The 21,892-nt window shown below is 40.6% G+C and overlaps 2 protein-coding genes and 1 non-coding gene across 8 annotated transcripts in view; 2 read left to right on the top strand and 1 right to left on the bottom strand.

Moving 5' to 3' along the window:
• Nucleotides 1-1,790: 1,790 nt before the first annotated feature.
• Nucleotides 1,791-1,863, bottom strand: trnaf-gaa (transfer RNA phenylalanine (anticodon GAA)). The gene has a single exon. It is a non-coding gene; the product is annotated as a tRNA-Phe (tRNA).
• Nucleotides 1,864-2,056: 193 nt separating this feature from the next.
• On the top strand, nucleotides 2,057-4,737 carry hs6st2 (heparan sulfate 6-O-sulfotransferase 2). Of its 2 annotated transcripts, none has more exons than XM_030146090.1 (2): nucleotides 2,057-3,063; nucleotides 3,338-4,737. In XM_030146090.1, the coding sequence occupies exons 1-2, from the start codon at nucleotides 2,480-2,482 to the stop codon at nucleotides 4,152-4,154; spliced, it is 1,401 nt and encodes a 466-aa protein (XP_030001950.1). In that variant the 5' UTR covers nucleotides 2,057-2,479; the 3' UTR covers nucleotides 4,155-4,737. The 2 variants fall into 2 exon arrangements, with proteins under 2 accessions (XP_030001950.1, XP_030001949.1); XM_030146089.1 differs by having other exon boundaries at nucleotides 2,068-3,063; nucleotides 3,335-4,737.
• Nucleotides 4,738-5,784: 1,047 nt separating this feature from the next.
• mbnl3 (muscleblind-like splicing regulator 3) overlaps nucleotides 5,785-21,892 on the top strand; it is a 31,334-nt gene continuing 15,226 nt past the window's right edge. For 4 of the 5 annotated variants that reach the window (XM_030145288.1, XM_030145287.1, XM_030145289.1 and 1 more), the window contains exons 1-4: nucleotides 11,802-11,975; nucleotides 19,350-19,514; nucleotides 20,902-21,105; nucleotides 21,203-21,442. In XM_030145288.1, coding sequence (XP_030001148.1) covers nucleotides 11,802-11,975; nucleotides 19,350-19,514; nucleotides 20,902-21,105; nucleotides 21,203-21,442 — 783 coding nt within the window. Of the gene's footprint in view, nucleotides 5,992-10,884; nucleotides 11,976-19,349; nucleotides 19,515-20,901; nucleotides 21,106-21,202; nucleotides 21,443-21,892 lie in introns of those variants that run through there. The other variant, XM_030145286.1, reaches the window with a different exon arrangement.

Raw genomic sequence — 21,892 nt, 5'->3', positions numbered from 1 at the left:
CACTGGTTTTCATTATGGCAGCTGATTCTAGGACACTGCGTGACTTTAATCTAGTTCACCTTGAGAAAAAGTAACAAGGGTTCCTTGCAAATTCTAATCTAATTGGGGAATGTCCTATAACATGCTGTTCACAGCAACCTACTACTACCTTTTAGACTAATGTCCTACCACTGAAAAGGCATGCTGTATCTGACACTTAACAACAACAACAACAACAACAACAACAACAACAACAAAAAAGGATTTTAGATTCCTTTGCAGCATAGTTTTGGGTTATACAGTTTTTTCCCCTGAAATCTAACTAGACGCTCTGGAGGGAAAACATTTTAAACTACATTTACTGTCACATATTTTTAACTGAACATGCACATTTTTTCCAAAAAAAAAAATAAAAAAAATAACTGAGAATACAAAATATGTGAAATGCAAATATTATCCTTCACATAAGTGAACTGAACCACACTTACAAACAAAGCATGATAATTTTACAAGCCAATAAAGGTGCTCTTTGTTGTAAAGATAGTAAAGTAATAGACATTTTTGTGTGACAGCTCAGTGGACTGCATCTTTTTATTGCATATGACACACTAATAACGCAGTTACTGCAAAATATCCTCGAGTGGGAAATGAAAAAAATATTCAAACACATGAAACTCACTACAAGTCTAGTTATTTCTGTGACTTTTGGATGTGTAGTCTTTTCGGACATAAAAAGACTACACATCCTATAGACTACACTGATACTTCAGCTGTGACTTAATGTGTAAAGTTATCTTTTAAACTGACTAACATCATATATGTAAATAATTCAAGCTACATAGAAAAAATGACTTATCTCTCCTCATTGACGGGAATTTTTTGTTTTTCAGAAATAATGTCCTATAGGGCACAACCAGAAGGGGCAGGATTTAGCATTCGAATCAACTTTTAACCATAGCGTCATCGTGTGTGCTGATTGCTTATTCAAAGTGTCTTTACTGAAGCTTTTTCAAAAAGGTCTACACCAGGGGTCTCAAACTCAATTTACCTGGGGGCCAGTGGAGGTAGAGTCTGGGTGAGGCTGGGCCGCATCAGGGACTCCACAACAACACTTCAGGACACAAACGCTTCTTCTGAACATGAACATTTCTTCAAACATAAACGTTTCTTTAGAACAGGCTTCTCTTGACTACTGGTTGCTACCACAGATGTCTGGCAGCGCTTCCTCTTGCACACATGAGCCACATTGGGCTTGAGGGAGGAAGCAGCTGAGACTCAATATGTCTTTCAGATGCTCATGCCGAGTTGAATAATGATGTTTGATGTTGTATTCTTTGTGCACGGCAACTTTTTCTGTGCGCATAAGACATGTCGGGGTCCCCCTGCGCTCAACGAAAAAATATTGTGTCTCCCACTTCTCCTGGAATTGTCTGTGCTCGTCGCTAATCTTTCTCTTCAGGGTAGGTTTTGAAAAGGCCATGACTGGGGCAGGATACATTTTTATGTCACTTACTTGACACGTCCTCCTTCATTACGTAAGGTGCGTTCATGGGCATAGGAATTCTGAACATCAACATATATAAAGAGGAACGTAAGAAGTAGCTATAAATAATTACTTTTTAAATAAATTCCCCCACAAAAAATAGATAATGTGAGAAAAACTTGTGGGCCGCACTAACATTAATCTTTGGTATCAAGTGGGGAGCCACAAATTCACGTGCTGCGGGCCGCAAATGGCCCGTGGGCCGCGAGTTTGAGACCCCTGGTCTACACGTTCTGCGGAGGATAGTAGTTTATCTGCGAAAACAAAATGCCGAAACCCGGGATCGAACCAGGGACCTTTAGATCTTCAGTCTAACGCTCTCCCAACTGAGCTATTTCGGCGATGAAATCTCTATGTTAACACGCCACCATTTACCCAAACTATATAATGACGATTAGACTAAATCAAATAAGGTATTACGTCCAACTAAAACTATACAGCAACTCACACCAGGTTAAAGTGCTGCTGCCAGGGTAACTGCTGCCAGGGTAACTGCTGCCAGGGTAACTCTGTCCCTACGTTCCTAGTAGAGCAACGAGCACGTAGCGGTGACGTAATGTTCACTCCTGCTACCACCGTCGGCGCAGAGACTGCTGGGAAGAAAGGTCAAGAATCGGTGATGTCGAGAGGCACGGATTTAGTGCTTACGACAAAGATAGCCCCTGAGCAGAAGTAAGGACTAGATTTGTAGAAGTACTTAACGATTTCTACTTAGACCTGTGTGCTTTAGAGCTTATAGTAGAACCTTTATTAGTAAATAGTCTCGTTTGAATACAGTCTCGTCTGTTTTTCTAACTGACTTCTCTTCGGCTAGCTAACGTTAGCTGGCTAGCAGCTGCATTGTTATTGTTTTCGCATTCTTTGGCGGCGGCCATATAAACACTGCTCTCGGTGCTTCCCCGGCTGAGGCAGGGGTCCAGACCGCCTGAGTGATGTTTTTCTGTCCGTCCCGTGAAGATGGATGAGAAGTCCAACAATAGCAGCAGCCACCACCACCGGCTGCTGCTCGTCCTGCTCATGGTGTTACTGTTTGGCGTCGTTATGATCCAGTATGTGTGCCCGAGCGGCTCTGAGTGCCAGATGCTGCGCCAGCTGGGGTCCTGGCTCAAGGTGAACGGCGCAACTGGTTCCCGAAGCAATGGCAGGGAAGTCCAGGATGGAGTCCCAAAAGATCCCTACATTGCAGAAGACGGAGCTTTGGCCCGATTTGTCCCTCGCTTCAACTTCACCAGAAGTGATTTGAACCGTGTAGTAGACTTCAACATCAAGGGAGATGATGTTATAGTTTTTCTGCATATTCAGAAGACCGGGGGCACAACATTTGGTCGACACCTGGTCCGGAATATCCAGTTGGAGAGACCCTGTGAGTGTCACGCTGGACAGAAAAAGTGCACCTGTTTCCGACCCGGTAAAAAGGAGACCTGGCTTTTCTCCCGCTTCTCCACCGGCTGGAGCTGTGGCCTTCATGCAGACTGGACGGAGCTGACGAGTTGTGTACCTTCACGTATGGACTCTCGAGAAGCTCCCAGGAACCTGGCCAGGTTGGTGAGGGAGGGGGTAACGCAACTAATAACTGTAGTCATATAAAATAGTTCATAATCAAAAATCAAAATTTAAGATCCCAACAGAGAGCCAAACAGTAAGAGCAACGAACAAAACTACGTATTGGGATGGGAGTAATGTTTATATTCACAACATAATCAGGACCTTTTAACTCATTTTTAATAGAATGAGATGTAAAGCTTGTGTTCACATAACCTCTTGTTTTGACTACGGCACATCACTGACTTGATGTCTTCTTTCTCTTTTCAGTAGGAACTATTACTATATAACCATCCTAAGAGATCCAGTATCACGGTACCTAAGTGAGTGGCGTCACGTGCAGCGTGGTGCTACGTGGAAGGCCTCCTTACATGTGTGTGATGGACGTTCACCAACTTTGTCTGAGCTCCCAAGCTGTTATTCAGGAGATGACTGGTCAGGTTGCTCCTTGCAGGAATTCATGGACTGTCCTTACAATCTAGCAAACAACCGTCAAACCCGTATGCTAGCTGACCTCAGCCTGGTGGGCTGCTACAATGTCTCTGCCATGAGTGAGGAGGAACGTTGGGCAGTACTTTTGGAGAGTGCAAAGCGCAACTTGCGTGGCATGGCCTTCTTTGGGCTAACTGAGTACCAGCGTAAGACCCAGTACCTATTCGAACGTACCTTTAACTTGGAGTTTATCGCACCCTTTACGCAACTCAATGGTACTCGTGCATCTAGTGTCGAGGTACCTCTTGAGACGCAACACAGAATCCGCCTGTTGAATAAGTGGGATGTGGAGCTGTATGAGTATGCCCGTGACCTTTTCCTGCAGCGTTTCCAGGTGGCAAGGCAGCAGGAGCGCAGGCAGGCCAGGGAGAGGCGGCAGCAGGAGAGGAGGCGGCTCCGTGGAAGACTTACAGTGAAGCAAGGTAGGCTGCTGAAGCCCACAGAAACACCCATTCATCCCGACAGCCACACTGAGGAGCCACAGAGAGGGAAGACTGATGGAGACACTGCAGAGACTGAAGCTCTCCTACCAGATTGGTGGGATTTGGATGAGAATGGCACTGCAGATGACTACATGGATATTGTTGAACAGTGGTAACAAGTGGAAAGCAGGAGCACTAGGATGTCTTAAAACCGAGTGTGCCAAATGCTGCCTTGACTGCTGTTAATGATGCTTGTTTTTTATTCTATGGCATTCACCGATTTTTTTCTTCCCAATGAACTGTTTTAAATGATGAATTTTTATTTATTGATTCTGATTGTATAACTTTGCCACCAATGATATTCAAACTGAAAACATTTTCTTGACAGAGAATGGTATAGCTACTTGCAATCCTATACCTTTCAGTAATCTCTAAAGCTTTCTTGTGACTTTTACACATAAGTGAAGTCAGTTCTTGTAATAAAGATTTAAAAAAAATTCTCTTTGTTAAAAATAACAATATAATAGTTGTTTTTGTCAGGAAAAAAGCTACTGTTTGTGATTAACAATCTGTATGCCAAACTGTCTTGTCTGAAACACGTACAGTGAATTTTAAAATGTATCTGCGTTTTTAAGTGTCTTAAGAAAAAAAAAAGAAATTAAATTTTCTTACCTCAGTATGTAGAATAACTGCTAATGTTGTGAAGGTTCTGAATGTGTCCCAAACTTTACTTTTTATATAAAACTACTTTTACATTCATTGAACTATGTTTTTGGCGTCTTTTTTTCAGATTGTGTGAAACAAAATAGTGAAGGCTTTAGTGTCAACCTGTAGCTTCGTCCATCACCAGCAGAGTGCGCTGTTGTAATTTAGATGAAATCAATACTTCCTGAGCTGAATGGACATAAGGTGATATCTGACATCACAGCTGTTTCTTCAGTATGATTGGAAAGGGGTTTAACCCGGTTTACTTAAAACATCCACGGGTTGACCATTGATTTTTCTGATAACATGCAAGTCATATGAATTGAAAGGCTACAATAATAGAAAGAAAGGTAAATCAGACATAAATTGTGTCATTTTGATATTGTACCTGACTGATACTCAGACCTATATAAGCCTAAATAATTGAACCATTTGGAAACTTAAGTCTATTATCGCTTATGTTGTTTAAGTCTGGAAGATAATATGAGTATACTGTGCACCTCAATTTTATTTAGAAGAACACTTTCATTTTGAGACACCATGAAGCCCAATGCACAGCAGGTAAGAGCTGCTTTACTTTTTAAATCGTCTGGAAGTTCTTAACCCATTAAACCAGAGCAGCAGCTACAAATATATACCTTAATCTGGTTCAATAGTGTAAATGTAGTCTACGTTTAGACCGCTGTTAAAATTTGACCGTTAGGTTTCCAGCGCTAGCTTAACTTTTAACTGCGGTAGTTAGCATTAGCTCCAGATACAGTATTTCATTATTGAAGGAACACAAGCTTCAAAATGTATCCTAACATTGAATGTGTATTGACCTCTGACGGGTGGAATCTCAACCAGCAGCTTTGACCCTCTGTAAAATTAGGAAAACCTGCCTTATCTTTATCCTTATCCACCCTGTTTGTGTGTACCAACCTGCGATATGTAGCCAGTGTTTATGCCAACTACCTTGATACCAGCTGTCCTCAGTCGTGACCACGATTTTTCCCCCAGTGCTAATGATGTTATCTAATAAACGACAGCGACTCCTCCCTCACCGTTTCGCCCTCCCTCGGATTTTTCTGAACCTGCTGTGTGTTCAGTCTGTGCTGCTGCCTGCCAAAGCACCGTCGCCTCTTTCTTTCACTCCGCGGCGGTAGCACACGTTTTCTAGTGGCTTTTATTTTTTTTGTCGCTAATTCCCCATGTTTCTTTCATTTTAAGATAACGTTACGTGTAGACCTCATTTGGGAAGGCGTCTTTGCGGAAAACGGCGTAATTTTGGAAAGAAATTTGAGCTTGAATCCGATTGGACTAGAACAGGTAAGAAGGCTGTGCATGGTCATGTCTGGCGCAGTTACTCTGCAGCAATAATAATAATTTTACTTGACGCATTTTGAAAACTAATAATTCCTTTCAGTGTTATGCCTCCTCCATGTTGCAGTCATAAGGCTACACGTGTATGTGCAAGTTGCAGTAAAATGCTTTTTGCACTCCATGCCTGTTGCATGAAGCTCAAATCTGTCTTTGTTATTGTAAATACGTGCGTTATTGCAGTGTTACTCACAGACACAACAGTGATGACATTTACATTTGACCCGTTTTAGCTATGTCTCTTAAGAGCGCACAGCCCCATTTGTATATATACAAATAACGCTGCAACGAAGCATCATATTTTAGTGCGTTTTAAAGGTGCACCCAGCAGATCGTTGGCCTAGGTGGAACTTGGTTTGGCAGTCTTGTCTGAGAGTTATGAGCAAAAATATACGAGAAATAACCTTCTAGGACACCCTTCACTGTTATTATGGCGTTTAAATGCATTACATCTGTCAAAAATACATCTGTTCTTGGTTGTGTGCGTGTTGTTCTGGTCCTGGAGACAGATACCCAGAATAACCTTCCTAAATCCATGCATTTCCACTGAATGTATTGACATGATGTGGTTGGCTCATCTGACAATAAAGCCAGTCAAGACAAGTTCACACTCCCTCTTGGCTGTGGACTCTGCACCAGTTTAGCTAGTTTCTCTTTACTTAATATAAACACTGATAAACTGGCACACACACACACAAACAGCTACATTTCCCACATAACCTGTTTTCATTTCCCCTTTCACACATTAACCACTGGGGATCTTCCATCTTTTATGGTGCAAATAAAATCTTCCACCAGTGATGCAGCAGCAAAGGCAAATCAGAAATGTATGCTGACAGTACCAGCTGCTGCGATTTTAATGTCTGCAGTATTTCACACAGTTAACTTTCATGGTCTCACTTCAGATATATGAAACCCATGAGTCAAATCAGTTTTATGTTAAAGGACAATGGACGTTAGAAGGCCTTCACTTTATACAGTCTTCTGTAATTCCTCTAAAATGTCTTTGCTGAGTAAAACTTTGAGTAGACAGAAAGATGAAGTTGTTTCCAGGTGTCCACCTTCAGGGTAGGGTCTGTCGTCCTGTATGATTACTCTGTGTATGTTTGCTTGAATGAGAACCGTGGTGCTTTAATGAGATGAAAGGATTACTGATACTTAACCTAATTACTTCGCTCCCTCCCTCCAGGCTGCAAGCTTTTACTCTCATTGTGATTTATGGATCTTCCACCTCGTGCTTTTCAATCAATCACCTGGTCATTCATGTCATCCTGTTTTGCTCTTGTCCTTGAACATAATTCTTCTTGAATAATTTGCTCCTCTCAAAGTTAGAGATAAGTGCTGTTTGGCACCGCTATACTGCTTCTTTCACAAGTCCCTTTGCCTCATGCTTTTGATAAGTAATTCACCAGGTTTTTGGAGATGGGGGAACTCCAGATTAAAAATATCAAAAACTCCCACAGGAAACACCACAGATTCTCATGTGCAACTGAGCTGAAGCATAAATCAGTGTTTTCTCCAATGTTTAAATGCTAGAATCCCTCACTGGCTTTTCAAATCCACAGTTTTGCTATCCTTTTGTTCTCTGTGTAGGACCACTGCTGTGTATAAATCTACCAGAATTTACGGCTTTTAATTCTACAGTACATCGCCGGATATTGCCACAACCAACAGCAAGAAATTAAAGTGTCAAGAGCCGTATAATTTTCCCTTTCCTATACAGTAATTATGCAAGAGAAAAGCACTAGGGAGAGAGGCAAATAGAGGAAATGAAAGGGGCTAATTCATCTGTTAATGTATTACCTTACCCTGGCACATTTTACAGTTTTATTGCTATCTGTGGTGCGAGCAGATAAGGTGCAGGGCTGTCTGTTGAGGTGGCACCCAGCCTACACACCAGCCCTAATGCAGACGTCAGAGCTCCGCTGAAGGTTACGCTGTCGGTAGCCCTTTGGTGCACTGTGTTTGATGAGGGACGCAGTGCGCCGGAGTCAACAGCAACCTCCCCCAATCATCCTCCTTATATTTCCCCCATCCTTTAACCACCTACACATAGACCCCCACCTACTGACTGCTGGAGCCCCTTTTCTCACTGCAGACACCTGCAGAAGGGTCAGCAGCATAATAACGGTTATAACTAGGGCACGCTATATTTATTCAGCATGCCGCATCACTGCAAATAATTGTTTGTGCTGCATAGTAAAGGTCGGACAAGTTCAGTAGGCCAAGATTATTTCTGTCTATATCAGTTTTCCCTATATCCATATGGAATACAGCAAATCTATCTATCTATCTATCTATCTATCTATCTATCTATCTATCTATCTATCTATCTATCTATCTAGCTATCTATCTAGCTATCTAGCTATCTATCTAGCTATCTAGCATTGTTTTTACACTGCACTGTTTTGTTCTTATGTGGGTTGCAATCGCACAATAATGCAGCCTCAAACATGCAGCCTCAAGTTCTCTTGAACTGTTCTCTTCATCAATATTTAGATTTGAAAGTTTTATCTAACTCATATCCCTCACATCATCAGTTTTTTTTTTTTCCAATTTATTGCTCACTGCGTTTTAATTTAATGTGTCTGACCTCATGTTTAATCTCTATGTATTGAGGCAGAGAACTTGATCTGTTCAGTTATAAACATAGAAGATCAACAATTAAAGAGTCACACATCCTAAAAGATAGGCGATTTGATATAAAACCATATGTAATCTGAGTAATCCCACCAGTAATGGAACAAAAATGGGTGGCTTCTCTCTAAGTGCCAACTAACGTTTTTTTTATGTCTCTGTGTCATTACGCAAAAACAAAATTAAATAACAAACTGCTAGCCTATTAATAATCCTTATGCATGCAATCAACTTGTCTCGAAACAAACAAAAGCCCCAAATGGGCACACATGCATAACCTACATGTAAATTACACTGTCGAATGATTTTTGTATTTTCATCTATCCTTATTGTATGTCAATGTCCTGAAAGCCTCTGATACAGGGCAGAGGTATCGAGAAAATATTTAGATGAACAATTTTCAGAAGGGTTAAACTCCTCTAGTGCAGAGTTCTGGCAGCATACATCAGCAAGTGAAGGTCAATATAGTGCTTTAGTGTGTTTATTCAAAGGTAAAGGGATGCAGTATAAACTGGAATGAATTTGGAGGAGAGCCAGTTTGTTCTCTGTAGCTTTCCAAGAACAAACATAATAGCAACTGTGGTGTCTGGAGCAGCTACAATGGGAAGAAGTGAGGAGGGCTGTGCATTGCTGAGGAGCATTTTGATGCCGAATGCATATTGGTGAGGTGCGTCGTCAGAGCGTGCATAAGCAAAGGCACTTGACACTGACGTGGACTTTAATGCAGGACAGGCAGAGCTGTAGGAGGAGTGCTTGTCTTGTCCTCCTGAGAAAACTTTGTATTGATCTGTTGGCGGACAAGGAGGAGGAGGAGGCACGGACAAGCATAATGGTTAAGCAAGCAAAGCAATTGCTGTACCTGCTCATCTCTCATTCCTGGCTGTTTTTTTGTGGTGCTGTCTTTGTTCTTGGGTTTGAAGATGGGAGTATCAATTCATTTCCCACCTCCCCCTGTCCCTCGTCTCCCACTCCAATGCGGTGTTCTCCTTCTGTGCTATCTGCATGCTCTCATACACAGACACACACTTGTTCCCTCACACTCTCCCCCCCGCCGCTTCCTCCGTCTGTGTCTGCCGCCATCAGACGTGGGGACTGATAAAATCTGCTCCAACCCCATCTCCTCCTCCTCCTCCTATTTTTTGTACTCCTCCTCTCCTGCATCTAGACTATTATTTATTCACTTCAGGCATGAATGTACTTTCCCTTATGTTTATTTTTTACAGTTTAGCTTTCCAAGTTTGAAAATGCTTTGTGTCTTCCCCTGGGAGGCAGTTTGTTCTTTATTAAGCTACCTCAATGATTGTTATCTGTATTCAGTTAGTGTCCAAACACGTCACTCTCCTCCCTCACAGTGAACACATCAGGCTGCATTCTCCTTGCATCCATTTTAGAGTTACACCCTGCAGGAACCCAATATCAGATTAAAAATGTACTCCTTCTTAAAGGTGTTTTGGGGCACTTCAGAGTTGTTGTTCAATTTTAATATTAGCATGTGGCTCAACCATGACTGTGCTGTGCCAGGGAAAAAGCTTGGGAGGAACAAGGACGGGCTGTGTGGAGGGAGGAGCTGATGAGAAAACCGCTTTGTCATTGGTTGCTGACGTGTCCTGCCTGCCTGTAAAAGTCCGTCTGATTGGGTTCAGCCTTGCATTGAGCACAGCAGCTGCAGTTGTGAACCCCCTCTGCTTCTGCCTTTACTCTTTTTTTCTCATTCTTTCCCTGAAATTAATAACTGTCCGCTGTACTCGCGAATCATCAGTGCAGACCACAAGTGCCGGCCAGCTTGCGCCATATCAAGGACATTGCTTCTCACAGTATGTTGCAGCATGATTCATGTCAAGTTAGTCAATTACTTTCTGCTCTGTGGAGCTCAGGGGAGTTGAAGTGACGTCTCTGTCCTGCCTGCAATATTCCTCCATCTCCATTCTCTCTCTCTCTCTCCCTCTTGTATCACTTAATCAAGACATAGCTTGCCCTTTCCTGTTCATTGCTGCCTCCCTCCCTCCCGTATGCTCCGCTCCCTTATTTGTTTGTCCTCACTTGATTCTCTTTCCTTTTCCCCCTCTTACCTCGTGGTTCTCATCACTACCCTCCGCTAAGCTTTGAAAGACGCCTAACACGAGCTTGTAGCTTTAACTGCATTTTTAAAAATTTTCAACAGGCCTGCCATTTTGTTAATGACTCTTTTTATTTGTTTTTTTACAGTCCACAGCAAGGGCTCGCAACAAGCAAGGACATGCAGAAGAGAGATCAGTGAAGGGGATGACATAGGCAACAGAGAGGAAAGGATGAGAAAAAAACTGAAGTAAAAGGAGGAACTGGAAGTCCAAAGTGCCTACTGCAAGGGGTCGTCTGCTGCTGTCGAGCTGCTGTGCTGCCTTCTGACTGCTGGATGAGAGCAGGAGGGAGCTCACTGTGTGTTTGGCCTTGAATGGTGGCTATATTTTATCCTGACAGCCACAGAGTCATCCATCCCATCTTGCAGAGCTGCAGTCCCCTCACAGTCTGAGCTGAGCTACCACCTTGTCTCATCAGTGCAAGGACACCACCCTACAAGGCTCTGCTTTCTTGTTCTACAGAAATCTCCTTACTGCTCTCCGTCAGTCAGTCCGGCCATATCTAGCACTGTAGTGACTGCCTCAGCCTTGGCCATGTTGACGTGAATTTAACATCCTCTGATCTGATCACTAGGGGAAAGCGCAGACACTCTGAGGCAGGACAGAGGGCTCAAGACATAGCTCCCAGAGCTTCCCTCTCCTGGAAGAGTGTCTGTCTCAGTCATTTCTCCAGTCATGACAGAGTAATATCCTCAAAGTACTTCTGTGTTTTATTTTTCTTTTCTTTTTTTTGAGACAGAGCTGGCCTCTGACTCACAGTTAAGTCCCTCTCTCTGACCCCAGTGAAACTTCAGCTGCCACTTTTCCCAGGAAGAACTAATAAACATCCCCTAAAATAACCTACTGAAAGAACTTGGTGTCTGTTCACGCAAAGAAACGCTGAAAATATTTTTTACTTCTGTTTTTTTTTGTGGAGGACTTTTTTTTTTAATCCTCAAACAGTTTCCCGTTTATCTGCCCCCCCCCCCCCCCTTCACCACTGCTCAGTGTTTGCGAGCCTCTGTGATGGCTGTCAGCATGACCATGGGGCGAGACACCAAATGGCTGACCCTGGAAGTGTGTCGTGAGTTTCAGAGAGGCACCTGCTCGCGGTCGGATGCCGAATGCAAGTTTGCTCACCCCTCCCGGAGCTGCCATGTGGAGAATGGCCGAGTCATCGCCTGCTTTGACTCTCTCAAGGTAACAATGCAGCAGACACAGCACACATCAATCCTTCGCATACATGTCTTTTTTCTGTTTAGACAGGCATTGTCATCACTGTCAGGATAACTGAAGCCTTTCGGTTCGACATACTGTTGTATAAATACTGAACTTATACTGGTGCCCACTTAAGACACATTTACACAAACAAATCCTCAGTCAAACCAGGATTTCTTCTCATTTCTATAAGAGAAAAGAAGCAAAATTTCAGTTTGTAAATCAGCAGGCTAGCTGTTACAGCCCTTTTACCACTATTTTGATCATTATAAATCCACCTTTGATACAAATAACTGAATTCGTCCTCACTACTTTCATGTAATTTTAGCACATATTCTAACTGAATTATGGATTTTGTCTGATATTTCAACTTATGATATGTAGTTTTGTTGTCGTAGCAGCTAAAAACGTATTTTAATGTAAGGTTAGAAGTATATCATGAATAGACAATAACATCACACCAATATCTGAAATTTTTGAAATTCAGTTGAGAAATCTTTTTTAAAATTCTATCATTAATAAAAGTTCTAATACAACTTTAATGGACAGGTCACACAGCATGAATACTTTTAAAATAATTTTAGGTTATAGAACAGACACACCAACAATGTCCTTTATGTAGTTTGTATTTCATTAGATCACTCAAAATAATTAATGTATTTTAAATGTTTGGATTACTTCATTGTTGTCTTACATTTTTATCGCTTCTGTTCATTTACACAATACCTAAAGTAGAAGGATCCAAATACAGAATATATATATTTTAATAGTTTCCATAATTTAGGTAGGTATATGCTATGTTATTGTTGGATGGTTTGGGCAGTTTGTCAGTTAGACCTGGTGCCTCGAATTGGAAAACATATTTTTTCCTGGATAGTAGTCAGAGGTTTCACTGCACAATAAAATTGCAGTCTCCTTTGCCCTCTATGAATGTGAAATGATCCTTGAATTTCAGGGACAGGAATACAATCCTTCCCTGGTTGTGTATTTACTCCATCCTTTGTGTCATGTGTGAACAGGTAGGCTAGGGTACAAATTTACAATAATTGTACCCCAATAAAGGATTCATGAATGGGTTATAATTAGATTATTAATTAGGTTGTAGGCTACACTGTATGCACAGCATACATGACACAGATACACCTTTGTATGTTCAGATGAATAATGCAGCCTTAAAAAGTAATGCTTTTAAGTAATTCATTTAATTTTAGCAAGTAAAAATATAACTCCATTATCTATCTGTGTTTAGCAACTTCTGATTATCACCTATTAAAATTGTAACTATAATTTACATAATTCAATCCTGTTTTGTATTGTAAATAACATTCATGCAAATATCACCCCCAAATACTTCAAAATGTATATTTTCTTACTGTGTACTGCCTTATTATACACAGATAAAGTTACAGATTAAATTTCATTCAGAACTAGATATTGTTTAACCAGTACCAATATTGATATTGGCTTCAAATCCAGTTCTTAGATGGTACTTTTTCAATACGAATTCACCATTTTAACTAACCACATCTGGAAGCTGTCTGTTAACGTGATAACAGTGAAAATACTGTATTAAAGTAATTTTGCCTGCTGTATGCAGTGACAGTGATGACATTTACTCCTCAGGTATTGAAATTTGATGCCAATAGCAGGCATTTTCAGTACTCAGTAGTATCCAAGTAATTCAGTCTGTGCTATGCAAGTAAAAGTTCGCAAGCTAGCTGTTATAAGATGCTGATTTTAAACATTTTTCCCAGACTAAATTCCAAGAGATCCACTGGGCTTACACTGACATGGGCTAGTTGGTGCTACCTCCTCACTGCAGTCATCCACTCTGTACCATAAAGTGATGATACTTTACTGTGTTTTATAAAGGTTTTGAGTATCAATTGGCAATTGTGTTAAAATTGAGAAGAGACTGTTTCTGTGTTAGTGTGTGAGAGGTTTTTGCTTGTCCAGCTTTTACACCGGCGAAAAAGTGAGACCCAGACAAGGGGCTTTCTGTCTGAGTACAGCTGCTGTCTCCTCGTTTATTGAGTTAGAATTTATTATTCAGCCATTTTTCTGTGTTATGTCCTCCAGAGCAGGAGGGAGATGGAGAGGGAGAGAGAACGAGGGGGGCCTAGCAACAGCACAGGAGTGCATACCCATTGGATAGTTTGATCTTCCTGAGTGGCACGGCTGTTTTTAGCACAGAGCAACAGCATGGCTCTGTGCTGGCTGCCTTGATGGGAGACAGAGGCAAGCTGGTCTGTACCAGAGGCAATGGACCTGCATTAAAAGGCTTCACTTTACTGTTTAAAGCCCCAGGGTCAGGTTTCTATTGAGAAAAAACTTAAGTTCATGAGTGTTGAAGGTCAAAGCAGCTTTCTTGATCAGGATCTGCAGCAGGGCTTAGTACTTGCACAGTGTGTTACCGGCCACCTCTGTACCAATTGTTCAGATTATATCATCACTCAGCTGACAGCAGTTGTTTTTAAATGACCAGGAAAAGACAAAGAAGCAATATGTGTGCCCAACAGAGTGCTCTACGGCATCACTCCTTTCTCCAGCTCTCTCCTCAGCCCTCCCTCCTTTGTTAATTTTATGGATTTATCTGCTAATGGCCTCCCTCCTCACTGTCCCTCCCATATCTGGCATCTCCAGCCGGTTCTGAGCCGATCACTGTCATTCCCTGTTGCTCCTCCATTAGCTCTGTCTGCTTGGTCTGAACCTGCTGCAGGGGAGGGGGAGCTCACCGCCTAGTTCTTTTTACCTTGTTAACTGGAGTGCTGCTGTCATCTCAAATGATTAGTGTGACCATCACATCTGCCCACCACCCCTCTTTTCAGCATTCACTAGTTTGAGCAGGAGAATGATGGCACTGGCACATAAGAAAAGTAGCCAAATCTTAGCACAATAGTATTTGAGCACAAAAAAACATTTACATTAAAAAAAAATGTCATTAAACTTAAATCTTGCACAGCTAGCTTATTTATTGTGTTGACAATACAGGACTGTACAAACAGGGACATTCTCTATGTTGTGTAGTGTGTTGCTATGGCTACCAAAAGGAGATTCCTGATCCAATACTCTCCTCAACACTACTTTCTAGTAGTCTCTTTCGGTTCAATTCAGTTTTGGGTCGATTATGGTATATGTAATTTTCTATTATCTGTAAACATGATACATCACAATGCAGTAACAGTTCTGTAAATTCAATCGAGAAATGCTTTTAAATGACCACACTTTGTACCTGATTATCTACTTATTTTCCTTGAAATGTCTACTGACATATTCTGTTTCACATTCATTCTCCTTGGTGTCACAGAGATTATGAAAAATTTTACTGTAAAGAGGAAAAAAGCAAGTTAAGATTATAGATTTGTGTCATTCCATACTCTGTACTATATCCTCTTATTATACAGTCTTATTTGAGTTCTATTCATTTCTATTCAGTTCAATTTGATTCCTTATGCTTTATGTGTATTTGTACAGTGCACAATATCATCAAAGCATCAAGAATAATTTAACTCAGTAATGACATAGAATTGCAAGAACCATAGTTGTTACTACTGATGGTTTGATTGCTTTTAAAAGTCTTGGTTGGAGTAATAAATACATTATCTGTAACACAACAGAAATATCTTACTAGTATTCTCTGATCTGAAACATTTGGGTTGTGTTGCCTAAAGGGACTGAAACCCAGTCATGGAAACGTAGCTTCTACTAAGTGTCAAATACCACTACGCCCGGTAAAATGGATGCTTTATCTATCAGCTGTATTGGATTAGTACACACATTCATGTTTGAGGATGCTGACCTGAGAATCAACCCAGTTCCTCTCAGTCTGCAACATGGTAGTTCATTTCTTTTCTCCCATTTATTGCACATTAACAATATGCATTGACTGGCTAGAATAATATAGAAATAAATAGAATAAGCCGATGAATATGAATAGCATAAGTTACCGTATACCTTTGTCTGTATAATCACAGTTCAACATCACCATGATGTATAAGTTAAGTCAGGTCTGTTTCACACTACATAAGCCCAATGTCCCACATTAGAAATTTGTCCTAGGGAACTTTTTCAGGGGAATGTTATAATCAGGTACATATATTTACCATTAACATTCTTACTTGCATACTATTAAACCATAGAACATCAGTATAAACAACCTATTAATAATTTTTGTGTGATCATATATGCAGCTATAGGCCAATACAGTTTTTTCTCCATATTCATAGTAAGTAAGGAAGTTTGTACATGAATTATGACTGCTCATTATGGACCCTAGCGCAATAGTCAATCATAGCACTCAGTAGAGTGTTGTTGATATGTTGTTCATGAGTAATTTACTAGTAGTTGTATACTTATTAACCTACACATGTTCCGTGTTCTAAAGTCGTTTCTCCTTCACACTTGGTAAATCTACTATAGCACAAAACTACAGACTGTACATGGAAAACAACACTCTGACTAACTATGGCTAAGCAGCAATTAGGAGGGTAGGAAAATTGTGAGTTAATGGCCATATGGTTATAATACAGTATTCTCCTGCAGAATAAGACATTAATAAATGCTTGAATGCATGAATAATACAGATATCTAGATTTCCTTTAAAAGATGTGATTGAGTAATGTGATCTGTTGTTTTGTGGGAGCTTCCTGCATATAACGATCATTATGATCATTAACAGTATTTTTCTCTGCTGTTCTGAGTTGATCAGACTTGCTGGCTCATGGGACTCACTCCTCATTACAGCCTCATCCCTAACACACAGCACGCTGACGCAAAAGCCTGCTGGCTTCTCCGGTGTGGGCGAGAGTGTTTGTGTAAGCCTGTGTACCATCTTGTCCATTTCAGGCTGCTGCATGTTTGCCTCTTTACCTTTTGTCATGTGTTGGAGGTCTTGTGAGTCTCTCTTGAATGCTGGTATAGGAGACACTGCGGCTTCCTCCTGTCCTATATACCACTCCTGCTGCTGAGCCCTTTTTTATGTGTCCTCATCTCAGCGCGACATCATTCATCACCGTCAGAGTCTCTGCACCATGACGTCAGGGACGGACTTACACTCAGCAGCACACCTTTTTTTAATTTTCTGTTACTTTACAGCGTTGTCAGTTGTGCAGCAGGCTCATGAGCACTTAATGGGAGCGGGGTTGTGTAGGTGTGGTTTGATGACATGGCATGTGGGCTAACTTAGCAGAGGTAGTTTAGTGGGTTAACAGCTCGTCCACAGACAGCTGCTGTCGGCCCAGGGGTTTAATGGAGACTGCAGTTTCTCCTCTGGTGTGTGTTGACCTGCAGTGTTCCTGCTGCATCATCTTCACTTCCCCACACACTCAGGCACAAAGAAAGGACACTGGTCGAAGGTCGTTTCGAGGAAAAGATGAATTACTTTTTAGGTAAATGGCAGCAAATTTGATTTAGAATTTGTCAAGATGCCAAAAATGACAAAAAGAGAGGAGCATATGGAATTACTGTTTTTTTTACCAAAATAGTTTGAGGTCAAAACTGCAAAGGCCAATCCTCAGCTGAGTCAAATACAGAACTGTAGTTACAGCTATGCTTGTTTGTCTTTGTCTCATATCAAAATTTCTAACATTCAAATTCACAGCCTTTTAACCTTATATTCTCATAACTTCCATTTCAATAACTTCCAAGTGAATGAATCTTTAATACCTCATCACTAAACACAGTTTTAGTGCAAGTTTTTTATCAGTAGTGATGGCACAAACAACTCCCATGATCCTACGTGCTACTCTCAAGGTCATCAAACTGTCTTTTTTACTTACTGAGAGGCCACTTGCAGCAGAAATTACATACTGTGTGTGTAATATAAGGTTATTAAAACACTGTAATTATTGAGTCACGGGTTTATTGGAGAAAACAGGGGTTTCTATCATTCAAGTTCCATCTAGTAACTGCTTAATTACAATCCATACTATAGCTGTAAATATTTTTAAATCTGCTATTTGTGGTATTTTTTTCCTCACATGTGCATTATGTTGGTTATGACCTTAGAAGTTTATTGCTGTCATCTTTCAACCTGTGAATCTAAAATACTGACAAATACTAAAAGTCTGAATATTTACATCAGGCCAACAGGAGACAATAGATTCTATAACTTAAGTTCAGGTTTCACCACACCTTGCAGCATTTTTTTAAAGAATACAAATGAATAGTCATCAGAGTGATTAAAGCACATGTTTTTCATAACTAAAGTTTTCGTCATGAGAACACATTGTTCCAGTACAAAAGTGTGTGTCTGTGTGTGTGTGTGTGTGTGTGTGTGTGTAAAAACTGTTCTTAACTTGATTGCATCTTTAACACTATGTCTCCACCTGCTAATGTGCCATTTAACTTGACATTTCTTTCCAGGCTTAGGTGTGCTCATAAACTCCTTTTAACCACTATCTATGCTGTATCTGTATACTTGTTTTTGTGTTCGTATGTATGTGTGTGTGTGTGTGTGTGTGTGTGTGTGTGTGTGTGTGTGTGTGTATAGGTTTGTATATATTCAGGTGAATATATAAATGGTTTGTTTCATTGTTTTTCAGTATAGTATTAGACATTGACTATCACTAAAACACATGAGCATGGAGTCCCTCCATACAGGTACAGTAGTCATTACTCAGAATTTGTTATTATCTCTTGAAAGTAGTTTATTTATTGGAGCTGATAAGCACCAGGTAGTGATACAGAATCTATTGCACACTATCGTGAGAGTCAAGCATATGTTTTCACTCTCCAGCTTCATTTTTTCTCACAGGCTGTGTTTGACTTGTCTTCTCCTGTAGAAAAATGCATACCTACTTAAAGAACACAGTGGTTTAAAATGGCTAGAAATAGATATATGATTATTATACTGCTGCCAAATTAATTGTAAATGAATAGCCATGTTTTTAAAATGGTTTGATAATTCTAATTGCAGATGTGTGCCGTACATCTGTTTGTGTTTGCTGCATTTCAGTTTTGTTCAGATCTTGATGAATTCAGCAAAACATCCTTTTTAATGATGTTTTTAGAAAGTGGTTGGACATTCCTCATGAATTATCCAATATACAGTCTTTTGGGACTTCATTAGTGCTTTATTTCAGCAGAATGCAATGCACAGATACATACCGTAGGACTCTTTTATTTTTTTATGTTTATTTGTTCATAAAAATTCAGTTGCTTGTCTCTTGAGCCCACATCGAGTGCTGCAATTAGTAGATTATTTGTTGATGGATAGTCCTGTGTCAATATTAGATTCTCATCATGGTGTTCTTGTCTACCTTGATGTGGCTTCCTTTTCCTTAAATCCAGTAATAAAAGTCATGCTTTGTCTTCTGGCTATGTGATTTCATCTCCGTCCATGCTGTCCCCCCTCAGGGTCGCTGCACACGGGAAAACTGCAAATACCTGCACCCACCTCCACACCTGAAAACCCAGCTGGAGATTAATGGGAGGAACAACCTAATCCAACAGAAAGCCGCAGCAGCCATGTTGGCTCAACAGATGCAGTTCATGCTGCCTGGAGCACAGCTGCAGCCCATAGTGAGTACAGTGAAATACTGTTTTAGAGGTGCTCTGTGATTTTTGAGGTAGTGATTGATGACCTGGTTTCATAAAGGTATTTTAGACTTAGTTTCATGACTAGGTTTAATGCAGTTAGACAGTTTCACTAAATACCACCCACCAGAGAACTTCTCACAACTGAAAGTCAATATATCCTTCCACAACAAAAGAGTCTTGTGACAGAGCTTCATCTCCTGCATTATGAACTGAAAGCAGGTCTCAAAAACCACAGTTTCATCTTGTTTCTCTAATCACTGTGTCTATACTCTTTGCTACTGTGACAGAACTTACACTGATAAGAAGTGAAATCTTATTTTTGTTCAGTGGCAATAGTGTGTAGCAGCAGATCTACACCTCTGCCATGTTGGACTGAAAGCTGTCATCCCAAAAGCCTCTTTGGTTCTATACTCTTTGACCTTTCCTTCAGAATTAGAAGGTCAGAAATAAAAGCCCTTTGTTATCATGGTAACAATAGTGATAACTGATGTCAAAAAATTGAGAAAAAAAGGTCAGAATTTGTGTTTTGTTCGTTAAATGTTTTGATGCGAAATTATTTTGGAAGCAGAGTTACCTGCTAGAAATATGCAGGTCAGGTATCAATTATTTAATCCAAGGTAACTGTACTGAGAGAAAATTACTCAAATTCAAAGCAAATTAGTTCTTCTAAAGCTGGTAAACAGCTATGTGGAAGAAATGTGTCTAGTCATTTGTCTGAAGTCTGATTATTAGTTGGATCTAAGCCTTTGTCTGTGTCTCTCCTTGTACAACCACCCTGTGGCATTTACAGATCATCTAAACCAGTTTAATACTCTTGCTGAACTATGAAGGATGTTTAGTCAGTGGCTGAGCAGCTGTTATTTTCAGTAGCGGAATAATTATCATAAAGTTCAGCTTCTTGAAAATGAAACTGTATGTTTACACTTGGAATTTTTCTGAAATCTGTCAAATAAACCACAGACCTGAACTAAAATCTTGCTCTTGTCCTTAAGCTTTCAAACACCACGAGAAAGATATAGTAAATGGACCATACATTAATTTCTTGGCCAATATGATTGTGAGTTCTGAAAAATCCAAGTTAGGTGTTGTCAACTTTTTCTTTAGATTTTGTGGTATGTTTTGACTAAAATCTTGTTGCCGAGGATTTCAAAGACATCAGTGTTATTCAACTGCAGCAGCAGTAGAATTAGTAGGTTTTCAAAAGGTTTCAAAATGAAATGAAAAAAAAGTTCTCTAAACATAATATCAGTGCTCTGTGGTCACTCTTTAAAACAACACTAGTTAGTATATCACCTGACCTGCTCCTCATGCCAGATGAAACTGTCCAGTAACATGCTGTTTTGTCTCTTCCGTTCTTTTCCTCCCTCAGACAACATTCCCAGTGACTCCTTCCCTGGCAACAAGTCCCAGTATGGCCTTCAGTCCATATCTCAGCCACATGGCTCCAGCCATGGGCTTGATGCCTGAGTTGCTGCCCAGTACTCCCCTGCTGGTCCCTGGGAGTCCCACTGGCCTGGCAGCCATCGGCAATGGCACACCCGCACAAAAACATGTGCGTACAGATAAGTTGGAGGTACGCAGCCTGTGAGCCATTATTATATTACTTTGTTCAGCCAAAGTATGACAAAAATATTTATATTGGTGGTAAAACTGATTGGCCCTCCCCTCAGGTTTGTCGGGAGTTTCAGCGTGGTAACTGCACACGAGGAGAGAGTGACTGTCGCTATGCTCATCCTCTGGAGGCTGGCATGGTGGACTGCAGCGAGAACTCTGTCATTGTCTGCATGGACTACATTAAGGGACGGTGCAGTCGAGACAAGTGCAAATACTTTCATCCCCCCGCTCACCTGCAGGCCAGGATCAAGGCTACACAGCATCAAGCCAGTCAAAACACAGCGTCCACAGCCTTGGTGAGTCTCTACAGTTCGGTTACAGTAACAGACATCGAGAAGTGTTTGTACTTGTTATAATGATCAATTGTTTGGAAGTTTAAAAGGTTTCTCACTTTATTTGTTATATGATGAATTGTGCTGAAGCAAAAACAGATGCAGAGGTGGAAAAGATTCTCAGATCCTGAAATGATCCACAAGTAGCAATATCACAGTGTAGAATTACTCCAAGTGATATTATCAGCAAATATTTCAAAGTGGGTAGAGTTTTATAATATTGTAAACACTGTATGATTCTATTTTTATCAGTGATAAATATATAGCACATTTTAATGTTCCTGAATGTGGAGCATATTTAAGACACTGTTTAGTAACATGAAAGTAGCATAAAGTGGAGATTTTGAAGAATAGGTATGTCAAAATTATATTATAAAACTGTACTTGAGGAGAAATGTTTTGATAGTTTCCACC

This window comes from Sphaeramia orbicularis, chromosome 10 (genome assembly GCF_902148855.1).
Source record: "Sphaeramia orbicularis chromosome 10, fSphaOr1.1, whole genome shotgun sequence".
NCBI lineage: Eukaryota > Metazoa > Chordata > Actinopteri > Kurtiformes > Apogonidae > Sphaeramia > Sphaeramia orbicularis.
This window is presented reverse-complemented; position numbering and strand designations above follow the sequence as displayed.

Coding starts and splice junctions, on each gene's coding strand:
- hs6st2 (XM_030146089.1), top strand. CDS start 2,480: ATGGATGAGAAGTCCAACAATAGCAGCAGCCACCACCACCGGCTGCTG. Junction 3,064..3,334: donor GCTCCCAGGAACCTGGCCAG/GTTGGTGAGGGA, acceptor TTCTCTTTTCAG/TAGGAACTATTACTATATAA.